A 24,450-nucleotide genomic window follows, 5' to 3' on the forward strand; every position below is an offset into this window, starting at 1 on the left:
AGATATTTTTTCAGAAGGCACCGAGGCATCGATTCCTGAAAAGTGACTTAAATGCATATTAGCTAGCTGTCACTTTGGATCATATTTTAGTATGTGTTTTCAAAAATGCTCCTATATTGACATTCTGCAGCATTCCCCCATTTGTTTAATGTTTCCCAACATACACGAGCTGGAGATAAAAGTTACCTAGTTAACTCCACAGAATATATAAAGTCAAACAATCAAGGATTACTGGAGGACGGAAGAGAATATGGTTCTGCACTTTTTTTAAACAACTCTTAAAGAATCTTCACAGCTCTGTTAAAGAGCACTGGTAATGCACGTGCAATGAATTAATCTTGCAGACTTTCACTTAACATTTTGAGTTCTAACTTCAATCATGATAAAGCTTAATAAGTGGTTTGCTATTTAATTTTAATAGCTGTTTTCAGTTTTAAATAAATACCTTTGCAGACAGCTTATGCCTTTTGAAGCTAAACCATATAAATCAGATTATGTTATTTTCTAATCAAACTGCAGTTTACCTCCTTGATATCTGAGATAGACTACCAGAATAACTGGCACAAGTACCTTGAAATGTTGTACTATGAGGTGCAAAATATGTACTAGTTGGGGAACTGTATGACCCTCTTCCACAATGATTTTTCGCGTCCAGTGAGTCAGCATCTGATGTCCATCCTCCATTCGAGCAGGCACAGCTGGAGTCAGAATAGCCATCGCTTGCCTGACAATAGCTCGGGCCTCCATCGCATGAGCTTTTAGAAGACTGTGAAAAACCTAAACAGCAAAGTTTCTGATCAACATTAATATTATACATATTTATAAATAGAAAGCATTTATAAAAGAAAGGAAACTACAACATACGTTTTCTAAACAACATGATTTTTTCCTAAAGGCCCATAATTTGGTAAATATATGATGATACTTCATCAGATGTATACAGCGTATACTTCTACCTCCCTTACATTCCCTTTTTCTTCCTCCCTCTCCACTGTCCAGTTTGAAGTTTTCCCTTGGTCCCCACATTCTGTCTCAGTGGAAATGTCCGTCTCTTTTAAATGAAGAAACATTACCAATTTTGTTAATTTAACCAAAAGGACTTTTCATTGTCCCATTTACCCTCTCTGTTTTCACTTATCTTCAAACTTCTTTCTATACTCTCCTATCCCCAAATAAATTTGTATTAATATTTGGCTTGCTGCTTCTGTATTTGTTTGTTGCATATGAATTTAACTGTTCCGTGTATACTAAGTATCCAAAACTACTGTGCACCCTCTACTCTGCATTTTAAAATAAAAGAAAGCACACTACAGAACTTATCAACATCCCTTAAATGTATGAATACATGCCCATAGTCAATACCTGCAGAACTATCTTCTTATGTATGGCAAATTTTGCAATGATGTGTGCCAAAAGCAAATGTCCACTGTATTTGCATGCTGGGTCCACACATGCCTTGGACAAGAGGCAAGGCCAAGCAAATGTCATTAGGCGTCGTAGTTTGCTGTTCCGGTTTTTGTTATTGTCATGAATGTGATGTGGAGCATGCTCAACCAGAAGTGTGGCAAACTGCAAGAGATATATCCTGAGAGAATCCAGCATATCAGCCTGTTTTTCCGGATCAAGTACCTAGTCCCAGGGATGATCAAAGAGGAGAGGAAGAAGGTGAGAAAAAACAAAACAAAAAAACCCAGCTTTATTATCTATAAAAGCAAAGTCCTAGGTTTTTTTGCTTTTTGAGTGTTTTTTTCAGAAGACTAGTAACTATAACCACATTTTTGATTCAGTTTAATACCCACAAAACAACCTCCTGAGGTAGCAACTTTTAAATAATGAGCACATCTAGGAACTTCCAAAGTGCTAACCTATTAAAAAAAATTAAAAAAAATTTAAAAAAACCAACCCTCATCTTCAACAACATCTGCTTTATAACTGCTAACTGGTTCAACGAAACCGAAATGAATGACAAAGATACCAATGTTCAGTCATGGCGAGCTTTGCTTGTGAAAGAGACTAGAAATAGGCCTTATATGGCTGTAATCCCAAAGACAGACATTCAAGTCAAAGAGATATCATAAACCAAAAATTGTAGTCCAATCCTACTGATGACTGACGGATCTCACAACAGTTCAAAGTTATGATGTGATTTGATATAATAACTGGTCATAGTATTTAGAAATAGCACAGCTAATTCAAATCAGGATTGAAAAGCCAAATGAGAGGAACAACTTTTTGGTTTAATTTTCAATGCTTTAATGTAAACAAGGACTGTTACCTTTGTTATAAAAACGCTGGTGATGCTTTCTGGGTTATCTCCTTCTGGGTTTGGGGGTCCCAACAGCTGTTCACCCTCTCCCTTTTCAAAACTGTACAAGAAGGCAGGATTCAGGATATGTTGCAACACCTACAGAATATAAACAAAAAAAAAAGTTATACTCAACTATCGGATTCTTCTAATGGCAGTCAACATTCAAGTAATTTCACATGCAAACCTGCATGTTAGACGCACTCACTGCATTACAAAAGGAAACTGTAAATAAAACCTTAAGAAACAGATACACACAGATTTCCCCCCCCGCCCCCTTTCCCCCCTCCAAGGGCAAAGATTCTTAGAAAGTGTAAACTAAAGTAGTCAGCACTGAAAGCAAGATGAATTGCTGTCTCTGTTTATTATCGCTCTTCTTCAGGTATGATATTTTCACCTAAATGGCTCTGCCAATTATCAAACTCGTTGACATTTAAGTAAGCGAGTTTTGTTGCCCTAGTTCCCAAGAAGAAAATTAAACCTAAATACCAGGCTGCTTTGATTTAATTGCTTTAGTTACCTTGGCTTTGAGCTCATCTCCAAAGTTTGGGTCATTGAAATCTACAAACCGGAAAAACAAAGCTCGTTTTTGGGGAATACTGTAGTTTTTAGGGATCTCTTCTTCCATGTATTCCTTTAAGAAAGTCATATTGCAGAGAAATCGACCCGTGAAAGCCCGAAGCAACTGGAAGAGCAACTCTATATCACCATAATTCCTTCTGTAAAAACACATAAAATAAAAAGCTTCTGTGAAAGAATACCCAACCAAACTATTATGCTGATGACTTGGTGAAGAAACTAATCTTGGTTTTAAATGAGCAGAGAGCCAAGAGCAGGCAGTACTAGAGGCATGGTTTTAGAGCTAATGTCAGTATTATGAAACATACTAGACTTTCTCTTCAATAACTGCAAACCCTTTTTAGTACCCCTGTATACCTTTACAGTATTTTCAAAATTTAAAAAAAAAAATTAAAAAAAAAAGTACACAAGCTATAGAAAAATAAATGTTTTTACATACTTGCAGTAATTCAGTAAGCAATACGCTAATAGCTTAGGTTCTTTCCAATTTGTCGCAGCCATATTCTCCTTACGATGTCTCTCCTGAAAAGCTTCACTCACCCATACACGTTTCAGCTGATTCACCAAGGAATGTTGATTTGCTAACCAACATTCATCATTCTTAACAATAATACTTATGATCTGTCAAAAGGAAAACAAGACAAATGCACAGTCAACATGCAACAGATCTGTCAAAAGAAACAATAATATAAAAGCACTTCTTTAAGGGCAATTAAGAGTTCTAAAATGTTTTAAAAAAAAGGGAGTCAAATAAAAACTAGTTTAGATCAATTTTTAAAGGAATTTCTGTTTTTTTTAAAAAAGGTTCTGTTGCCATGTTTTCCTCTTGTATCTTACTTGATTAAAAAAAGTATAGTTCATTTGAGTCTTTTCCCTTCCTAGAGTGACTCTGACTACAAACACTTTACATTTTTACAAGTGTTTTTCTATGAGCTGTAATACATACACACACACTTGAAAGCCTGTATGTAACAGGCCTGTAGCTGAAGAGGTTTTAACTACCTAGTGCAGAGACAAACAAGAATAAATGAATACCTTGATAGCCTGAAACTGAAGATCGAGACGCATTGTGGTAGTGCTTGGAGAACCAGGTCTAACGGCTGCTTGGGTACCAACAGGTAACAGTAGAGTGATAAATCGGTTAGGATTAGCTGCTAGTACATCTCGTAGAGGTTTGGCATCTTTATGTTTTAAGAAACTCTGAAGAAGGGGAAGAAATAATTTTAATAACAACTTTTAAAAGCAAAAATACCAAAAGGCTATATCATCCTGTAGCTTTTATATTCCTCACTAAAGTTGCAGAGGTTATATTTCACATATATAAAAATAACCTCTACAACTTCAGTAATAATCCTACATGATCTGGAAAGGTATAAAAAATAAAAAACATCTCAGGACAAACAAATACAAAACAGAGAATAGGCACCCTACAGTCAGAGTAAGACCATGATTACGGACTACAAGGTCATACAGGGGAAAAAAAGACGGAAAAGATGAAAAACTTTTTGTTCATCAGATTTGTGAAGATGAGGGCTTTTTCCTGCTCCCTTCTCTACACAGCTTACCATAAACATTCTGCTCCACTGTGGATCATTTAAAGTGGCTTCCATCATGAACAGCTCCACAGTCTGGGATGGATGACGTGTCAAAAATTTTATCAGTGGTTCCCTGAATGGACTGCCAGCCTGAAAGATTCATAAAGCTTAAATGAAAAATGCAGAGTACAGAGTATTTTCTACTAATTTACTAGCACTCAGAAAAATACATTTCATTTGGCATTTACACAGATACAAAACGTTCACGACTTCTATGATGAGAATTTACTGACAATTTCAAAATTTCATTTTTAAGAGTCTAAGACAAACGTTAACACCTCCTAAAAGGCCTGAAGAGCATATTTATTTATTACATCAAATGTCCCCACACCATGATTAAAATATCATAATTATTATGTACTAATGTTTAAAAATACCATAAAGCAAAAATATCAGCAATGTTAACTTCCACTTTTACCTCAATTAACATTGCTCGTTCTGTTTTCATAACAACTTCCAGCAGAGGTTTAACCAAAGTCTGAGGGGCAGCTGGGATCAGATGGAATAAATTTATAATTGCTGAACAAATCTTCATTTCCTACAGGTAAAAAGAAACACAATTAAATTAATATTACCAGCTAAATACATAAAAACAGTATCACACATCCTACCTTTTTTAATCCTCTCTATATTAGCATAGAGAGCAACCAAATGCAAAGGGTTAACATATACACAGCATCTACTTACCATGACTTATGGAGAAAATTGCTCTTGTGGAAGTCTGCCCTTCCCCCCCCTTGTAATATCATGGTCTAATTTTATTTTCTTTGTCAGCATAGTGGTGTTTTACAGGTAAGAGCTAAACACTGTGTAATGATAATGGTGATGGGGGAGTTACTGAGTGCTCACTGCACTACACCAAGTGGCTCATGCATCAAAAAGCCAGACTTTCCTTTCTAAACAAATTTCTCATATACAACCCACAACCCCAAACTAAACATGAAGAAAAAGACAGACAGCTTTCTCACAGCACTGTTCAGTATATCTTGCAAATAGCTGGTTACTTCAAAGAAAAAAGTCAGCTGTGTTCTCCCACTAGATAATAAATTCTTCTGAAGTCTAAAATAATTGTGTTTTTCTTTCATTGTGTAATTTAAACGAGGACTATATTTCAGCTAACCAGAGTGTGGATTTTCTTCAGTAAGAAAAGGGAAAGGAAAAAACAAAACAAAACATCCACTCTCATCACCCCTCTAAGCCCGATTTCTAGTATGCAGTATACAAAAGGATATGATCAAGTGCATTGCACTTCCTTAACTGAATTTAAACACAAAATATTAGGCCCCACTCCTTTAACATGATCTGCCTAGACAAACCCCCACAAGACTACTCTCATGGATTGAAGTTCAAGACTGAGAACATGTATAAAGTCTTTTGAAAGCACTTATGCCTTCACAGAAACTAGAAACCCTGTTCTTCCTAGTACAAACATGCTTAACATCCCTAACAGCAATGTTATCAAAACAACTCTGCCACAGACAAACAGAAGACAATTCACAGCACTGCACTCAAAGGCACAATGCACTCTGCCCAAAACACAACAATAAAACTAACAAATCACAGTTTAAAAAAAAAGAAAAAACTAAAAACAAACAAAAAAACCACAACAACAAAGAACTTCCTGATGCCTCCACTGAGTTTCTCACCTCTACCCCTTCCGCAGCAGGCTGAACCAAAACAGAAGTCACAGCATGAAAAGAAAAAGCCCACAAAAATATCAAATAAATTAACAAATCAGTATATGCTGTTCTTCAGGTTGCAGTCAGAAACTGACTTCAGCAGGGTTATTTTCTCATCTCAAACTGAAAGAATAGAGACAATGAGTATCTCCCATGCTCTGAATTGCTCTCCTAAGAATTAGGATGAAAAACATCCTTTTTTTCTACTTGTACATTGTTTAGACATAGCTTCTTAAATATTTGTACTGAATAAAAAGATACTAGAGAACATTAAGTCAGGGAAAACAATATTTAACATCTTCAAAGACAAATTTATCCAGCATCAATTATGAAACCACTTTCAATTCTTGAACTACCAAGTCATAAAGTCCTTCTAATAGACAGAATTTCCACCATGGTGCCAATGTTCATGAGAGGGACAGTCAGAAGCAGCCATCTCTTCAAAGCTTGTTTTTTCAACTACCAGACACAACCTAAAAAACACGTCTTTCCTTGGGGAGGCAGGGAAGAGAGGAAGAACGGATTTAAATCAAAGATTTCGCTCATTGCGCCAATGAATTAGATCTTAATCACTACTTAATAAGTTATGTTTTAATTTGTTCATTTATCTAAACAGGCAAGTCACAGTTCAGGAACATAGTAGGACTGTCATAAAATTATTTAGGTGAACGAAGGGCTTAGTTATTCTGGGATCAATGTGGGTCTTTATAATAGTTGTTAATTATTATGCAGCATTTTTAACTGAGATGTCTGAAGTTTTTAGTTTGTCTAGAATTGCTATTTACATATGAAAACTCATTCCATAGACTTTTGAACTGTTTCATTAAGAAGCCTTGCTGACTAGCCACTACCTGCACTGTGCTAGAGAACTGCATGACAACACCAGCACCACCATCAAATGCCACCTTCATAATGTGCCTCTGGAAAAAGATGAAAACTCTTTAGGTCAAAAGAGTAACAGTGCTCTGTACCGTTTCAGCTAGCAAACATAAGGCTTTCCTGACCAATTCCATTCTCCACTGCGTGTTTACCATCTCCCAGATCTAACCACTCACTCAGTCTGAATGATGCAACCTACTCCAATAACACTTCCCAACGGTGCTTTTAAGTGAATACCTCAGATTTTGGAATCTCACTACGGTCAAGAAGAAATCAGAGTAAGTGAAAGGCCAACTACAGTAACTCTGACCACCGGTTTCACCATCCTAGTTTTTCCACATTTAGAAGATACAAGTACAGCAATAGCGCACTGTACATACGGACATATGAACACAGACTGCCATAGCAATGGTATAAAGACCACGCTGTCTGTGCCCTCCCTCGGTTTCCTAGAGTTTTTATTTTTAAGGAAACTTTAGAGCAACAACGGGGGGAAAAAAGTAATATTTCCATCAGCTTTGCAGTCACACAGTTCTATTTGAAAATGTTTCCATAGACTTCTCTCCTCCCTCAAGATGTGACAGTGGATTCCTTCTCAAGTGTCTGGTGTGCACCTCCCCCTCAACATATGTAGGTTTTAAACCAACACTAAAAAAAAAAATTACAGGTTTAGGAGACTAAACACAGAACTACATAGAAAACATCAACAGAAAACATTAAAAGCAGAAAAATTCACAATTAAATGTGATGTAGGGACAAGTAAAAACTGTTCTAGAGGTGCCACATTGTGGTTTGAAAGGCTGTTGCTATAAAAATATCTGCAAGATATCTGTCATCATCACGTCTGAGGAAAACTGAATCCCAAAAGAAGAATATGAAGGCCTTAGAACTACTCTGACCTGATTAAAATGTGTTTAACTGAAAAATGCACAGTTTTTAAGTTTAAACATAAGAAACAAATTCTACTCCATTAGAGAACATCTAGGTCAAATACAAAGCAATGATTAAATTCAGATTTAAAAGCTCTCTTTGCAATGACAGGAAAGACTAATGAAAAGCCATTAAGCCATTTCCATGTTTTGAGGGAAATAAAAAGCCAATCTAATTTCATTCTAATTTGAAAAACAAAGAAATTAATAAAATTCCCCCCAATTTTTTCCTAGTTGCAATAATAAATCTCAACACTTAATATAAGTTATTAATAAATTCTTAATAGAATTATGGGACTTCTGGTAATCTACATGAAACAACACTGAAGCAGGAATTCCCTTCAGTGCCATATTGCTAAGAGCACACAGTGTTGTCATTATGCTGTGTAATTTTCCATTTATAAGAAAATTGATCAGCTTCCCATAGTTCAACATTGAGGCCATTAGTGTGGATGGGAGAGAGGTTTTAATGTGATCTAAACTGGTAAATATTGAACTTGTTTTTCATAAATTATATTTAAAATTAACTGGGATTATATTATTAGTCTAATTTTCAAAAGACTATGTTATGAACATCAAACATATTAGTGAAAAAAGAGGGATTATGCTGCTGAGCTCATCAGCCATTCCAATGAAGAACAGATTTCTAAGCAGAAAATCCTGAGGAAAAAAAAATAAAAATCAATGAACTGTTCCCACACCAACCTGTATAGAACAGGCTTTAAAGTAACCATTGTCAGCAGATAAGAAGCTCCTCTTACTAAGATTTGTAACAAATATTCAATAGACATATAAGTTCATTAGCTTGTAACAAAATATCAGTGTGTAATCAGTTACGGCAACATTTACAACTGAACGAGTTCTGTAATTCCAAAACATTAATACTATTTATTTCTTGTCTTCCCACACAAAAGCATTCATTAACTTACATTTCCATCACTCCGTTGTCCACCTTTGTGTGTAATAACTACAACTTCCATCCATTTACGCAGGTGTTGCTATAAAGAGAGGATAATTAGTATTATTCTTCTAATTATACTGTTCCATTTTAGCAAGTGACAGCATATGCTGCAAGAAAAGAAGAAGCAGAGGCAGAAATGATTGTTTGAAGTAAACAAAGGGAAAAATGATTAGTTATTTTCATTCCCTCAGATTGAAGAGTTTACTGTTGCTAAAAGTCCTCTCCATATTCAAGAAAGCAGCGGTTAGAAGAGTACGTACATTAAAAGGCATAAAAATCTAAAGTCTGATAGGCTTACACTTGTTTAATGATTTACTTGATATGTATGCATTCAAATATTTAAATATCCATGGCAAAAGGGTAAAGAATTCACACACACAGTTTAAAAACTGCAAATAAGAAGGGCCATTTTATAAATCAAGAAAACACCAAAACAGACTTAGCCCATGAGGAAGTAAAACATATTTTCAAGGGTTTCCTTAGTGTATTATGCTGCTAGCACCTTGGTTAAGATAAATTTGTCCAAGCAAATCTTAGCATAACTAGGTATGTCTTCACTAGAAAAGAATCTCTCTTAACTTTCTGGTTTAGTAGCTCTTTAGAAATTAACTTAAAATGTCTAAAGTTTTTTTTTCCTATTAATTGTGAAACAAAAATCTTTTACTTCCAATATATACATTGAATCACTACCAAATTTTTCTTTGACTTTTCAACAATACGAATATTAGCTAAAAGAAAATTTTCTCTGGAAGAGCTAAAGAAAACTTGAATGGGCTTACCATCATCTGATCACAGAATTTATCATTAAAAGAGTTTGGAAAAAGTCTAGTGACAGATGTCAGACGATTCACAACATTCAGTGTCAGACTTCGATAGTCTCCCAACATCATAAGCAATGGTCTCATGTGTGTATGAATTTGATCAACTTCTATGGTAGCTCCCTCCAAGAACTGCAAGAGAGCACAGGATTAAGATACAGATGGAGAGGGGAGCAACTTTTGTGCAAGCATCTTTCTTAAAAAAAATTCTGCCAACTTGATTTTTCTTCTTTTATTTTGTACTTTCAGAATTCAATAGCTTAAACAATATTTATTGCTGGCAATATATATAGTGACCAGATGGATTTGGGAAGCACTTAAGTATTTCTGACACACAGTAGGATATTCCATAAAATAATCAAGTAGGAGATCTTAATTACAGAGACTGAAAAACTGTCACAGCTATAAATTAAATATACAGCTATGGACAAACTACTTAGGCACCGCTTTATTAAGAACTGACTGTGAACCTGGCCAAAGGCAATAGAGCAAGTTTCTGTGTTACAATCTGCATGCATCCTGAGTAACATAAAAGGTCAAGAGAACCTGGCTGCAAGCAGCCAGAGAGAGTATTTCCTGTCATAACCAAACATCCTGTGGGCATGGTTTTATCACAGGAAAAAATGATCAGAACGTCTTATACCAAATGCATAGGTCAGAACAACCCTTATTTGCTCCCTCTTACCTCTCAACCCAACTGTACTGTCAGCAAGCCATAAATAATAAGTACGCTCCCTTTCATGACCAGAGTGACATGAAAAGATAACATCTGACCTCTAATCAGTCAATGGCCTAAACAAATGTAAACCACCGGTATTACTATAGTTATATTCCCTGTTACATGCCAGCCAATCTACACATTACAAAGAGGCTTTAAGTATTTTTATTATCATTTTCTATATTTAGAAGAACAGTGTTAGGCATATCTACTGGGCAACGAATCATGATGAGAGAGTATTCTTTTCCCTGTCCTTCCAGTTTTTTTACACTATAACCTAGCATCCACAGAACAGACAATGTAGTGTAGCACCATGTAAGGATACTAATTCTGACCTTAAACAGTACAGCCACAGTCCTGTTTCTTAAGGTAACTGCCATACTGTGATGCAGAGTAACTCTCCTGCATTGCTGACTTTTCCAAAACCAACTATGGTGTCTCTACCACTTCTTTTAGGAACAAAGAAGAAACACGAGAAAAGCTTTTTACAATAAAGCCAGGCACGCACATTTGTGAAACTGCTGGCAAGGACCGACACTGTTTATTTAGAAAAGAAGATACATTTACAAAGACCAGACAAACAGAAAGACCGAAAGACTGGACAGACAGAAAGACTGAAAGACTTACCATGGTCCTTGTCCAAGAGCTTATAATGCTTAATTTCAACCAGAAGAAATTTTTATGGCTAAAGTTCAAACCCCCGAAAAACCACATCTGACAGAAACTTAATTATATTGCTGTCACTAACAAAAACTTAACAAAGCAGCCATTATTTCCTGTACACAACTTTCCCAAGAAGCTTTGTAACAAGGAAGTAAAGCAGAGAGAAAAACGGCCTCAAAAGCAAAATTGTTTTAATACACTAACCTTTCTCATGCATGCTTCTCCTGCCTCCTGCAGTTCATTATTTGTTGAATTAAGCGCCTTGAAAAGTGCAGCAATGATTTTCTCTCTCGACTGAGGCAAGTAATTGCAGGCAGCTAGAGCATCTGCAAATATCAAAGTAAATTTGTTCTCTTTGTTAACTCAATTTCAAAAGAGAGGGAAAAAAACCTCTAATTCTACATTTCTTCTCTTCAAGTTTCTTTTATTTCATCTTAAATTACAGACAGCCAAAGCATAGTATGCTTTGCCAAAAGCAACAGGCATCATAAAATAGTAAAAGAATGGAAATTCTATTAACAGTGTTCTAAAGTTCTCCTAATGCTATAAAACAGTTAGTCTAAAAATATTTTGGGTTAATTTCAGAAACTAAATCCTAGTCATTAAGAAAGCAGCAATAGTTTCCCATTATTCTCTCCATTAAACTGTGACCTCTAGAGAGCAGTCATCAGTCTTCAAGCGCTCAAGTTTTCTGCTGATCTTGGGAAGACAACTGCCCATTGCTCACAAGGACACTTATCTACATCAAATTTTATTTAGGAAGTTTTACTTACTTAAGGCTGCAATCCGAAGAGGTACAAGTGATGGAAGACTTTTGTAACAAGGTAGTTTCATTAAGGCAGCATCTTCAGCCTCACACAAATTCAGTAACTAGGGGAAAAAAATAAACAATCATTTTAGCATAGCATTGTGAATCATGTTTGAAATGGTATTATCAGTTACCTTTTGAGTCTTGTTTCCTCAAAGAGCCAAGTTTATGCAAACACATTAATCAACCTCCAAATTTCACTAACAGGCAAAAATTCTACTCAAAATTAGGGTATAAGTTCCCATGAAAACTGGTGATTAGCCAGAAGCAAGAGAGCCCATTAGCATTGCCACCAGAGAAAAGTCAGGCAAAAATTAGCCGTTTTGCATTTTGTTGGCCAATACTTAGCTGGTCTATTTGCAAACAGGCTGCCCATATGATAAAAAAGTAGGTCTACAGAAAAGCTCGCCTCCTGAATGGCAGTATTAGCACTGAAGGTCTTGAGGAAAGGGGTAAGAGAACAGAAGGAGATTAATAGGGAAAAAATGTGCCAAAAATGTCTTCAGTAATGCTAATGGTCATGGGTCACTGCCCAGAGGGACAATTCTCTCCTACAGAGCTCTCCTCTTTGCAGGCGAATATTTTCAATATTAAGATTCAGACCTTCACAATACCAATATACCACTCTCACTTTTACAGACGTTTTTTGATCTACAGCGCTTTGATTTTGTCTTAAGGAAAAAAATAGAAGATCCTCTGCATTGACAACTATACCCCATACCTGCCTTGCTAATTGCAATTACTGTTGGTATCAAAGACCTTCTGAACTTATGTTTGGACAAGACAGCTAGGAAACCAAGGGACTAGACAGTTTCTCTAAGTTAGATCTACACACTAGTTTTGTATCTGATTTTACTCAAACTGTTAGGGACTCAAAAACCTTAACAAACAATATCTATGTTTTGGTAGTACAACAATTTATGTAATAGATATACTGTGCATAAAATAAGACCTAAATATGAAAGTCTATGACTAGGAGTATAACACCGAAGTTCATTTAATATATTTCACACACATTAGAATATTCTGCTTAGCTCAGAGCTATTATGTTGTCAGTAAAGGCAGACCTCATTTCACGTTTCAAAAGGTAAATTCTTACATTTCGGTGAAAGTTTAAAATGCACAGAGAAAATATGTATTTTTAACAATGAAAGTTCTAACACCATCACTACTTAAGTATCTACATTCAAATATGAGAACATAAAAAGAAAGTACCTCTGTGTAGAAAACCTTGTGTTCCACAACATTTAGATCCATTGTAAACAATCGGGGTTGCAGTGTTGTGCAAAATGTATTTCCCTCCATCAGGCCAATCTGGGCATTTGCAGGTTGATGCCTAAGTAAATGCTTTTTAGGAGGAACCATGTCTTGGAGAACCTACACAATGTGTAATTCAGATTACTGAATTAGCAGCCTATTCAAATGACCCCACAGACCTAGCCACTAAGATGACATCATTAGCCATGGCTGCATGTTTCTATCCATTTGCTATTGTTGCTCCAGATGTACCTCTTTAGAAATCACTAAGCAAGAAGAAAAGTATTTCTCTGAACTAATTTAATTCACAGTCAGTTAGCAAAACAACCGAGTATCTGTAATTATTACATATTCTCTGTGAACACATCTATGATATTTAATAACTTCACATAATGTTATAAACAAAGAAATTCATAGACTTAAGCATTTCAAATGTTCAAGTCAAGAAACAAGAATATTTTAAGCTCCTAAAACATCAGAAAAACAAAAACATTCATGTAAGCTTTTTTCCCATTACACCAACTTCTCACTCTTCTCCACAAACACCTTTAGCAAAATAAGATATCAATTAGGGGGCTTCTCTGCATGTTCCCAAACTACAATTACGACATCTATAATTTCATATGTTGTGGTGGCCCTTAGGGCTGATGTACGTTTACTTGTCTTTCAAGAGAATGAATGCTATTAGCTTTAAGGAGTATCTAGCAAAAAGTTATTTCAATCAGCTTTGATCTTTATAGTCTCTTTCTGGATAAGGAAAGGCTCAGCGATATGCCTCATATTTAGAGAATAACACGAAACTGAGGTTTAAAATGCAGTATCTACCTGGCCTAGCCTACGTCTGATTGGTGGTAAGACGAGCAGTCCATAATTTCAGGAAGTAAATCAACCTGAAGACACTATAAATACTGGCTAAGTAGTCAGGCACAGCTTGCATGAATCTCTATAGTACTCCAGCCACAGTGTATTTTAGAACAATGAAACCTAGCAAATGACAAACATATGCTATCAAAGCACTAAGAACTTAATTCACTAATGTGGGAAAATGTACTCAGAAAAGCATTTTGCAAAGCCAAACTGGTGAACAACTTTGAACTCACTTTCAGGAATTGTTTCTGCTTACCTCTTTATGTGGCTCCATAATCACCGTGACACTTTTTCCAGTGACCTGTGCAAGTACCTGCAACGAATGCATGGCCTGTTTTCTCACAGTAGAGTTTGGAGAGGTTACTTCTCGAACAAGGTCATGTGTTACGTGATGGAAAGACTTTTCCTGTGCTGCTAGGATTTCTTCTGTTTTTTCTTCATCTTTTAAAGGAGTTGCACATCTAATCAAAAGCTGTTCTAATGTGGTCTTTGCCATAGCAACTGCTCCATTGGAAACCTAAGGTAGCATAGATTATTTTTATTAAATAAGTACAGAACAAAGATCACAAATGTACACACTACTCATCAACAAACTTAGCATTTGATTTTGATGAATCCTCTGCAAACAGCTAAAAACATATAAAGCTTAAACAGAACACATATGCAACTAGTCTTCCCACCAATCATTCCAAAACTGTGAGTTGCAACGCAACACAACTTTATAAACTAACTCAAGCGCTGGAACCCTTAGCAATGTTGTCACCATATGATTCACAATTGAGAAAAGATCAAGCAGCCGATTCTTTAGGTATCTATAACTACATACAGCTTTTTGATAAGATGAACACCTTTCAAACTAAACACAGAAAGAAGAAAAAAAAACAGTGTTTTTCATGCAAGTGACAGTGAATCTAGTGTTCTTTCACTGATCTGAATGTGACCCGTACCTTTCTACTCTGAAAGAAGCAAGTGTAATTCCAACAACTTTTGCAAAGTTATGTGGAAAGAAACAGACCTCGTTCCTAACTTCAGGTCTTGATTTAAGTTAAAATGACAAATTCACTCGTAACTATCAATATGATACATTCTGAAGTTAAGTAAAATTAAGATTAGCAAGAGTTGAATCTGTGTGAATTTAAGAACAAAAGTTTGTCTCCCCCATACTATTTGATATAATTCATTCATTAAATACCTCTCCAGTTAGATCCATCATAACAAAGAGAAGTGCCTTCAGGAAAGTCTGCTGATTCTGGAGGACCCAAATTAGTGGCAGTCGTTCCATAAGAAATTTAATTGACACAACACCTCCTAATTTAGCATACCAAGCTTGTTCATAACAGCAAGCACATAAACGTTCCACAATGTACGAAAACAAGGGAAGCTGACAAGCCTGGAAACAAAGAAATGTATCAGTTTGCTTTTTCAGCTCACTGGTAGCCTCCAAAATTTTAGAAGCAAAATAGCACTGGCTGAAACTAGATCATTTAAATAAATTTAAAAAAAAAAAGAAAATATATATATATATATATATTACCCTTTCCTTTGAACCCAAGATAATGCTCGCAACATCAAATATCACTGCTAGAGCCACCTCTCCTATTTTGCAGAGTTCCTTCTCCTCATATGCCATGCAGATTGCTATGGCATCAATAAGCACCAAGGGATCCATGCCTTTTGATCCATTTTCTTCACTATGAAACATGGCTGTGCTTGGCTGGCTTCCAACCTGATAGCACTGCAGCAAAAAAGGACCTGCAATTTGTATTGGGGAAGAAAAGACAGAGAGGAAAAAAAAAGATAAAACAATGGATATTTCAATATGAATAGTTTTTCAATTAGATTTTACTACTCCTCTGACTAGCTGATGGCAAAACCAGTAAGCACTGTGTCTATTTGCATATGAATGGATTATAAGGCATTCTTCACTCTTAGAAGAAAAAAGATTATATCTACTTGAATATTTTGTTCTATGCGCTAGACTATGCACTGCAAGAAGATTTAATTAAAATGAATAATCATAAAAATTCAAGTCACATTAATGTGACAATGAAGAGTGATATGCTTATAGTATGTCTTTTCCCAAATTACTTGTCATACAGTCCAACTCCAAACAAAAAGTTTTCTTCACAGATAGAAGACACTGCAGTGCTCTAACATTTAACTTAGTTCCTCTGATGGTCCTTCAAAACCACAAGTGGAAACAACCTAATTAAAGACCGTCTGCAAAAATAACTGTATAATCAAGTTACAGAAATGTTCTGGAAGCATAAACTGTTCCAAGCTGTAATTATTTCATTGGCTGTAGCATTTTAGAAGTATTATTAGGTCATTGATTGTTTTTTTAAAAACTTGCTTAATAATTTTTCACTGCTCAAAAGAACTAAACATAATTCAGCCATCAAACAAAAAACAATATATCTATTCAGAAGCAACTGCAATATCATGACTTTCTTAAAACAAATTACTGTTAGAAAAAGTATAAACTTCTCCACCCCTCTCATGACAGTCCATACAATCTCTATTCCACTTTACTTACCACATTGCTGAGCGACTGCCACCATTGTGTAATGGCGGATTAAGCTGGCTACAAAAGGCAGAGCACTAGGCCTCAGATCTTTGATGACTGCTGACATGAATGCACCTGTCAATGCCTGTTCAAACGTTTTACGAGCTGGAGTATCCTGAGCTTTATATCGATGTGAAATAATCACACTGGGTATGGACTTCTCAGTAAAACTGAAAGACACAATTAAGTTCATTATAATCCTAAACTGCAGTACTGGCAGCTCAATCATGAGATTTGCCAAGTACTTGATTTAAAGTTTGCTCTCGATATCTAACTCCTTCTCCACCTCCCGTTGTCCCCTCATTTTGATAGAGCTAGACCAGTTCACTCAGTCCGTATTCATTTTGTCAGCCACTGGTCTCAAACATGATGGATAGCTCAATTTCATCAGGAACATTTAAAGCCAGTGGTTCAGAAGCAGCACGTATATTACAAATAATAGGTATACAGGCATCACACTGCAACTCAATTTCAGTATGTCATTTTCCATATTTTGACATTTTTTCCCTTTTTTAAAATAACATTTGATTTTAATCTTGAAAGATTGAAACATTATTTATCAAATCACTGCCCAACAAAACCTATTCATTGCAAAGCTATATTTATGTCAAGTTTAACAAGTCCAAATTAGAAAAGCTACTATACTCTAGCTACATTTACTACACTGCAAGAGTTGAAGTCAGCACACACTTTGTGGGCAAAGATGTCAAAGATGTCTAAAAGCAATAAACTCATTAAGTATCAATGACTAAAACCACAAAAGATGTAAAAAAAATTCAATAAAAAGAGCCTAAGACAAACATAGGTTACGTGTGTGACTATGCTATAGTTTGGTCACTAAATGAAACTGAATTTTCTATCTTTCACTTTAGTAAGAAGTTAGATGTACATACAAAACATCACAATCTAAGTTAATCTTTAAAACACAATTAAGCACCAGAATATTCCAACTATTTAAATATATTAAACTAAAATTAATTTTTAAAAAGTCTGATCATATCTAACAGATTATACACTGGACTGTGATTAGGGGAAGAAAATTAAAGTATGAAACATTAACACGTCATTGGTATTAAATACCATGCTGACAAAATTCCTCTTACTGGAAAGTCCTGCATTGGTTTAAAAGGAAGGAGGATAAACCAGTACGTAAAAATCCCATGAAGAATACATCGCCTAGACTAACCATTGTCTCTAAATTAGGTTGCTCTAAAGACACTATAAATTTTACATACACATTTACGTTTAAAGAATTGTCATACTTGGGATGTGCAAGAAGTTGGTATAATGCATGTTTATTATCATCCAGGCTCATCATAGCTACTAAAAAACACTTGATTACTTCCCATGCTTGCCTCCGATAATACGGTTCTGTGTTAGCACTCTTCAAACAGTCCAGAGCAGTCTCAATTGCCTATAATGAAAAAAAGATAGATAGTAACCAAACACCTCTTGTTCTTAATATTTACAATAAGGTGATTAATCAAGGGAACAATATCTTTAATACATATTAAAAGTAACTTTAAAAGTATATACAATTTGGACTGCCCAAGTTAAGAAATGCAGAGAATGCCTGAGAGAGTGGACTTGAAACTATTAGTGTATTTGCTGTGCTTTTACAAATGCGAAGTTTCATGGCAGATACTTTCTGACTGTAGAAATAAATGTATTTGAAGTCATGAGTGAGGTACACCTTCATTCTTTCTCTCTCTCCCCCCTCAAGAAAATTTTCCTCACTTTCCCTCCAGCAATAATTGCTGTTCCTAATCCCTATATACTGTAGGTATACAATGCATTTCTACACATATATAAATGGTACCAAAAAATGTTCTATCTTACAAATTACTTTGTCATGTTTTCCATGCAAATCAAGAGCTACATCACACATGATGAAACGTCCCTGTAAGCAACTTCTAAACACCGTTTACTTAATGGAAACAGTACTCTTCTTTTCCTTTGCAAGAAGATTTATTTAATACATTTGAGAATAATTGAAATAATCTCTTAAGATATGAAAGCTATGAAAAGGGGGTGTAAATTGGAAAATTTCTATTTTTGCATATATATAAACACAGCTAGATACTCTCTATCCTTCCCCAAAAACAGAAAGGAAGAAATTAAAAACAAATGAGACAGGCATTAAGTAAAAAGAACACATAAAAATTGTTTTGGAGTGCACAAAATAAGGAATTTCAATACCTGATCAACTGTAAATAAAATCTAACCACCCATGCTTAAACAGGGTTATGCAGAAAAAGGCTCTGCTACAAAGAAGCGGGCATTTTCCTTCTTTGAAAAGAAAACCATCTTTCCACTTACTGACGTAACTAGTTGTCATCCCATCACTGTTTGAATAACCTTATCAGCATCTCAATGAAAAGAACAATGAGTTTTACACAGCCCACAGAAGACTACCAAAGCACTCAAAGAAAACACGGATTTCTCATTTTCAATTTATTCCACTTCTTTTTCCTTTTGATTTGACATTTCCTTTTTGTAGGTACAAAGTATTCAGCACATAACATGGTGTTGACCAAGAAACAAAGAAGCTGAAGATCGTTCCATATCAACCAACATGTTAGATGCATAAATACTTTGGAAAACTTGGTTTGAATTAAACCTCATGGGATAGGAAAATGTCAGCAATTACAGTATTTGTATGTATTCAACTCATCAGTTTCAGTACAGAGGAGAAATCAGGAAAGCTATCTGCATTTTAAGAATCATTTTTCCAAGCTATTTTTAAGCCTGTTGGCTGTATGGAGCCAAGGACAGTGAGCTGCCTGTAAAGAAAAAAATTGTTTACTATGTTCAGATCATACCTACTTATGAAAGTGTAATTGAAAAGGTAAGTATTAAAACTCTATGGGCCAAATTAACTCAGAAGCCAGCTTCACTCTCAGATCCCAAGACATAGACACAGGTTAGGTCGCTGTAATTAGTGAGAACTAAGTATTTGTGATACATTGAGATTGTCGGATGAAAGCCGGTACAAGTACAAAGTGGTTTTGCAGCTATAAGAAGTACTATACCCAACCTAGAGACAAACAAACAAAACCAAATCATTGGAGTCATTAGAATAATCATCACTGAAGAATTTCTGCAGTAACTTTTTGGTACACTTCAAAAAGAAAATAGGGAGATTTTAGAGTAGATTCCCGCTCCTAATCTAAGTGGCACACCAAAAGTTAGGAAGGGGAAAAAAAAAAAAATGCACAGAAAGCATTTACTTATGCCAGTTTAGCTCCCCATCCTATCACTTTGTAAAAGCAGAACAGCATGTTTAAATCTATTATTTTGGGGGTGACATATAAAACAGTTTAAAGGAAAAATAAAGAACAGGTTGGCAAGCTTCTGCTAATTTTGCATGCTAAAATGAAGCAAGAAGTTAGTGTAGGTCTACCTGCCTTATACGGAGACTCTCAACTGATCACTACATAGTAAAAAAAAGCAAAAAAGCTCTTTGCAGTGATTTCTGAAACAATGATTTGTCCTTTACCTGCCAAGTCTGGCAACTCAAAAAATACTCGAAACAAAAACAAAACAAAAAAGTGGGTTTAGATTCTGTTTCTTCATTACAATATAAATTAATTAGAAATTTCTTTGTCTAACTGGAGGTATATAAAAAAAAATAATCAGGTATGCAAGATATCCTAAAACCTAATTATGTAAATTCTATAATGTTAGATATTCATTAATTCGTATCTGGAACTGGCAGACATACCACATATTTTATCAAGGTTTTAGAAGCAAACAACCTTCCAAAAAATCTGTAATAAAGGAAAATTGAGTAAGATGGTTTCTCAGCACAGAAAATAACTTAAGCCCTTACCTTTTCCATTGGGAGCTGAATGGATGCTTTACAGTCTGAAAATTCAATTGTAATACTGGGTCCTTGGATTTCTGTGACCACATATTGTAGTTTCTGTGATTCCTTTAACATCTTCCTGTTACTTCCACCAAATTTACCAAGTACACGATAAGCCACATGAGAAATGCTGTCTGCAGGATTGCGCAGTGTACGCCACAAAGCCTGTAAGTATTTTAATATTACGTAGTCAGACCAGTCTCATTTCAAAATTTTTCAAGTTGTAATGTAAAAAAATGTCAAGGAAAACTTGTATCTGAGTAATTGATCCTGCACAACTTCCAGAAAATATACTTATCTGGATTGAATAAAAGTTGTCTCAGTTCACAACAGTTCCAAGTGCTTTGTAACAAGGTTGCCCTAAATGCAGTTTTAGATTAGATTACTGTGGTCAGCTACAAAATCTTTGCCACACTGAAATGTAATTTCATGTTTATAACTAATATTAGATAAACAACATTATCAATTAAAAAAAAAAAAAAGCAGGCCAGTTAAGGCTGAAATGAATTAACCTCAAAGAGCTAGTTTTGAAATATAAAAAGCAAATAAAGTAAATACTATATTTGAAGGATAAAGTATATGCAAGCACTATATTAGGGGAGCCAGCCACATTTAAAACATTGTTCCAAATTTCAGCCACATCATCTTCACTGTACATATAAGACTTCATATAGCTGTCAATCATAATATGTTGACGGTAATTAACCTTTCTTTTTTGTTTTTTAAAACTTAAAAAATTTTAATCATTTTCTGTACCAACTGATCTTAAACATAGTAATATTCTTGCTATTGAGTCCCAAGTCTTAACTTTAACCCCTTAACAAGGGGTACAGAAGAAATGATTAATTCACTTCTAAATTTTTCAGAGTTTTCAGTTTAACAGCATGACACCAACTGGCCTTTTACATACAAATCAGACTGGTATGGTTCTCATGACAGATTTTTCAAGTTTTTATAACCAAAGGTTCACACAAATTTCTAATAATATTTAGTGAATCAAGGACCTCTTGTGGTCTAACAGGAAACAACATGTTTACCTGCATTAGCTCAGCTCGAACTGGCTGAATGTGATCATACAGAAAGTCTGGCTGCAAGTTATCCACGCACAATTCAAGAGTTCTTAAGCCTTGGCTAACCAGGGTCTGAGATCCATTAAGAGCTGACACCAAGGGATCCATCAACATTGGCAGATAAGGCAGTAATGAGCTTAAACGAACTGGCACAGTGAGGCAGAGCTCTACAAACAAGTCTTTCATGTGTTGTTTATGAAGGCCACTTTGCAACATATTAAGTCCTGAAAATCATTAATAAGTTACACACTCGAAGGAAAAAGACAGTCTGCAGTTTATTGTTAAAAATTGCTATTTCCTAAATTCAGAATAACCTGACATTTTTTAATTCTGTAAAGCTTATAGCTCTGTAAATAACGTATTTACAAAATATAATACCATTCATAATTATAACTTACATCTAAGGATTTTATACAGTGAATGTTTTTGTAGGTACATGCATATACAAAACAAAGAAAATCTATGCATGTTCTAAAATTTAATATTAGACTCCATAGAGTAGCATTTGAACACAGTGGATGAAAACCAGAAAAAAGATAATCTGACTCAAACCTCAGCCTTGCATCAATAAAAAAAAAAATCCACACATACAGACTAAACACATTCCCCAACTTATTTTTCTCCCCATCAAGATTTCATATATTCCATAAACCTAGCTAGCACTTCTATAGTGACATGTATTTTACATAATGATTTATAGATAACATACATATTTGCTAACTACAATAAAAATTGCTCCTACAGCTGTAGACAGGAACCACAGGATTTCACATTCCTGGAATTGTTCCGATCAGCATTTCCTTGCTCATCCTCAGTATCTCTAGAACACAGTCCTCGCAAGCACAAATGCTCAGTTAATCAAACTGATTGTTATTTCTATTTCTTTTTGCAAACTGACACTACTTGCATTTATATTTATCACGCACTTGCCAGTGCGCACACATGCCCTCAACTGCAGAATAACCAGAACTTCGCTGCTATGCTCTTCCCACAAAACCGGCGATGGCCTGGCAACATTGCTTCTCCTACTACTCTTATCCCTCAATGCTTTATGCTAACAAAGTTATCCATAGCAAAAAAAAAGAATGAAAGAAACAAAAAAAAAAAACCAGCAGCCCCACAATGGAAAGTAGAAAAACAAGCAGCAGAAATTGTGAAGCAGCCAAAACTATGGAGCCTGAAGCAGCTGATAGTAAATGAAAATAAGCCACATTCAAGATACTTAATCAACTGCTAAGCTCAAAATCAGAAGCTACTTATCAGGGTTAAGGCTTTAGTGTTGTTTTTTTAATTACGTAACATAACTTTATTACTACTATTTACATAAAAAGATCAGAAACTGGGGTGGGGAAAGAAGGTATTGTTCTACCTTGCAGTAAGTTTGGTAACAGCGGCAAGAATTCTTGATATAACAGATCATGACTGCCTCCTCCAATAGATCTGAACAGTGCTCTGAGCAGCAGGAAATAGTTATAGGGCTCTTTGGCAGTCTGTGCAAGTTCCATAGAGCTGTTCACAATCTTGTGCAAATGTGGCTATAAAAAAAGTAAAGCTTGAAGATTAATAAAATATCGATTTTATCATCATTGTACTGTACAAGAGTTTAGCATGAGACAAGTTTTTCAGATCAAAAACCTTCAGCTATTCCAAGTACTTTGATACCATGCTAATTTTATGCCGCTGTTGAAGCGGCGTTAAAAAGTAAATCTGTATTTGAATAGTATCAAGAACCCAGAGCATTCTTTAATTAATTAAACCCTGCTTTCATATTAGCCAAATCGTCAAGTCTGCTTGCTACTCCAAGCAGTAACTGTATTCAAACAAAAAAACTTCTGCAAGTCTGACACAATGAAAAATATTTGCTCCACAGAACCTGGAGATGTGTAGCAGAAATCAGGAGTGTCAGAATGACATGAGAGGACATTTCACAATATTAATCTACTCCTGATCTAACTCTTAATTCTTGTGAATGCTAAAACTTCACTTTGAAAGCAAACTTTTACAAGCAAAAAAATGGTTACAGAACTGGTGGCCTTTCTAGAGCAGAGGACATTAACAGTTTGCAGGAATCATTAAAAATAGTTGATAAATACGATTCTCACAGATCAGAGACAAACAGTGACACAATTCTGGATTTTATTAACATCTAAAAGCTTTCTACATTGCTATGCAAATGCTGCAAATAGCCTTCATCATTCAATTAAATTGTCTACCCAAGGCCCATATTATCAATCCTGCTGAAACAAAAAAACCTAACAGAAGCATGAAACTGAAGGCAGTAAATCACACTCTTTAAATTGGATCTCCAGCTTATAAAATCCAAATGACCTTGCTTCTGATGACAAACGAGAAGAATTTAAGCATGATTATACGAATACTGCTTCATATCACTTATGGATATTGCTTCATATTACTTTCATCTTTCAAAGAATCTGGAAAATTAGTAGTCCCTACTCTGTTCTACCCAGAAAACGGAACTAATCCTGCTGTAACAAATCGTTAAGCACAGAAGCCATTATCATACAGTTACCTGTATCAGAAATTTTGTTTATTCTAAGGTAGAAGGAAGAGAAATGGAGAGACACGACAAGAGAAGGAGCAGCGTTCAATTAATATCTTAATGTTTTTTCTGGATATAGGCAGCTGTTGCTTTTATGAGAAAAGCACACTCTTGCTTCAAGCTCAGTATTTCTAAACTCACTGAATAATGAAATGATCTGATCTCATCAACATACACAGATCCTTGGAATACATAGACAATATGTTGTCAATAGAAAAAATAGCATTCCTTAATCCAGACTTTTCAAGAGCACAGAAATATCTCACTCAAGACGTACATGTCATTGAATATGACATGAATGAACAAGATTCACCAACACACAAAAAGT

At 35.2% G+C, this 24,450-nt stretch overlaps 1 protein-coding gene across 6 annotated transcripts in view; it reads right to left on the minus strand.

Moving 5' to 3' along the window:
* Positions 1-24,450, minus strand: part of TRRAP (transformation/transcription domain associated protein) — a 102,564-nt gene that overhangs the window by 56,780 nt on the left and 21,334 nt on the right. For 5 of the 6 annotated variants that reach the window (XM_076351539.1, XM_076351535.1, XM_076351537.1 and 2 more), the window contains 21 exons: positions 22,932-23,097; positions 21,530-21,786; positions 20,457-20,657; positions 17,887-18,038; positions 16,595-16,794; positions 15,593-15,810; positions 15,251-15,448; positions 14,315-14,575; positions 13,150-13,311; positions 11,900-11,996; positions 11,331-11,452; positions 9,707-9,877; positions 8,896-8,964; positions 4,898-5,017; positions 4,450-4,569; positions 3,920-4,084; positions 3,324-3,505; positions 2,826-3,024; positions 2,276-2,404; positions 1,363-1,629; positions 571-777 (listed from right to left, as the gene is read on the minus strand). In XM_076351539.1, the coding sequence (XP_076207654.1) occupies positions 571-777; positions 1,363-1,629; positions 2,276-2,404; positions 2,826-3,024; positions 3,324-3,505; positions 3,920-4,084; positions 4,450-4,569; positions 4,898-5,017; positions 8,896-8,964; positions 9,707-9,877; positions 11,331-11,452; positions 11,900-11,996; positions 13,150-13,311; positions 14,315-14,575; positions 15,251-15,448; positions 15,593-15,810; positions 16,595-16,794; positions 17,887-18,038; positions 20,457-20,657; positions 21,530-21,786; positions 22,932-23,097 (3,663 nt within the window). The remainder of the gene's footprint in view (positions 1-570; positions 778-1,362; positions 1,630-2,275; positions 2,405-2,825; positions 3,025-3,323; positions 3,506-3,919; positions 4,085-4,449; positions 4,570-4,897; positions 5,018-8,895; positions 8,965-9,706; positions 9,878-11,330; positions 11,453-11,899; positions 11,997-13,149; positions 13,312-14,314; positions 14,576-15,250; positions 15,449-15,592; positions 15,811-16,594; positions 16,795-17,886; positions 18,039-20,456; positions 20,658-21,529; positions 21,787-22,931; positions 23,098-24,450) is intronic. The other variant, XM_076351540.1, reaches the window with a different exon arrangement.

Source organism: Aptenodytes patagonicus, chromosome 13 (assembly GCF_965638725.1).
Source record: "Aptenodytes patagonicus chromosome 13, bAptPat1.pri.cur, whole genome shotgun sequence".
NCBI classification, from domain to species: Eukaryota; Metazoa; Chordata; class Aves; order Sphenisciformes; family Spheniscidae; genus Aptenodytes; species Aptenodytes patagonicus.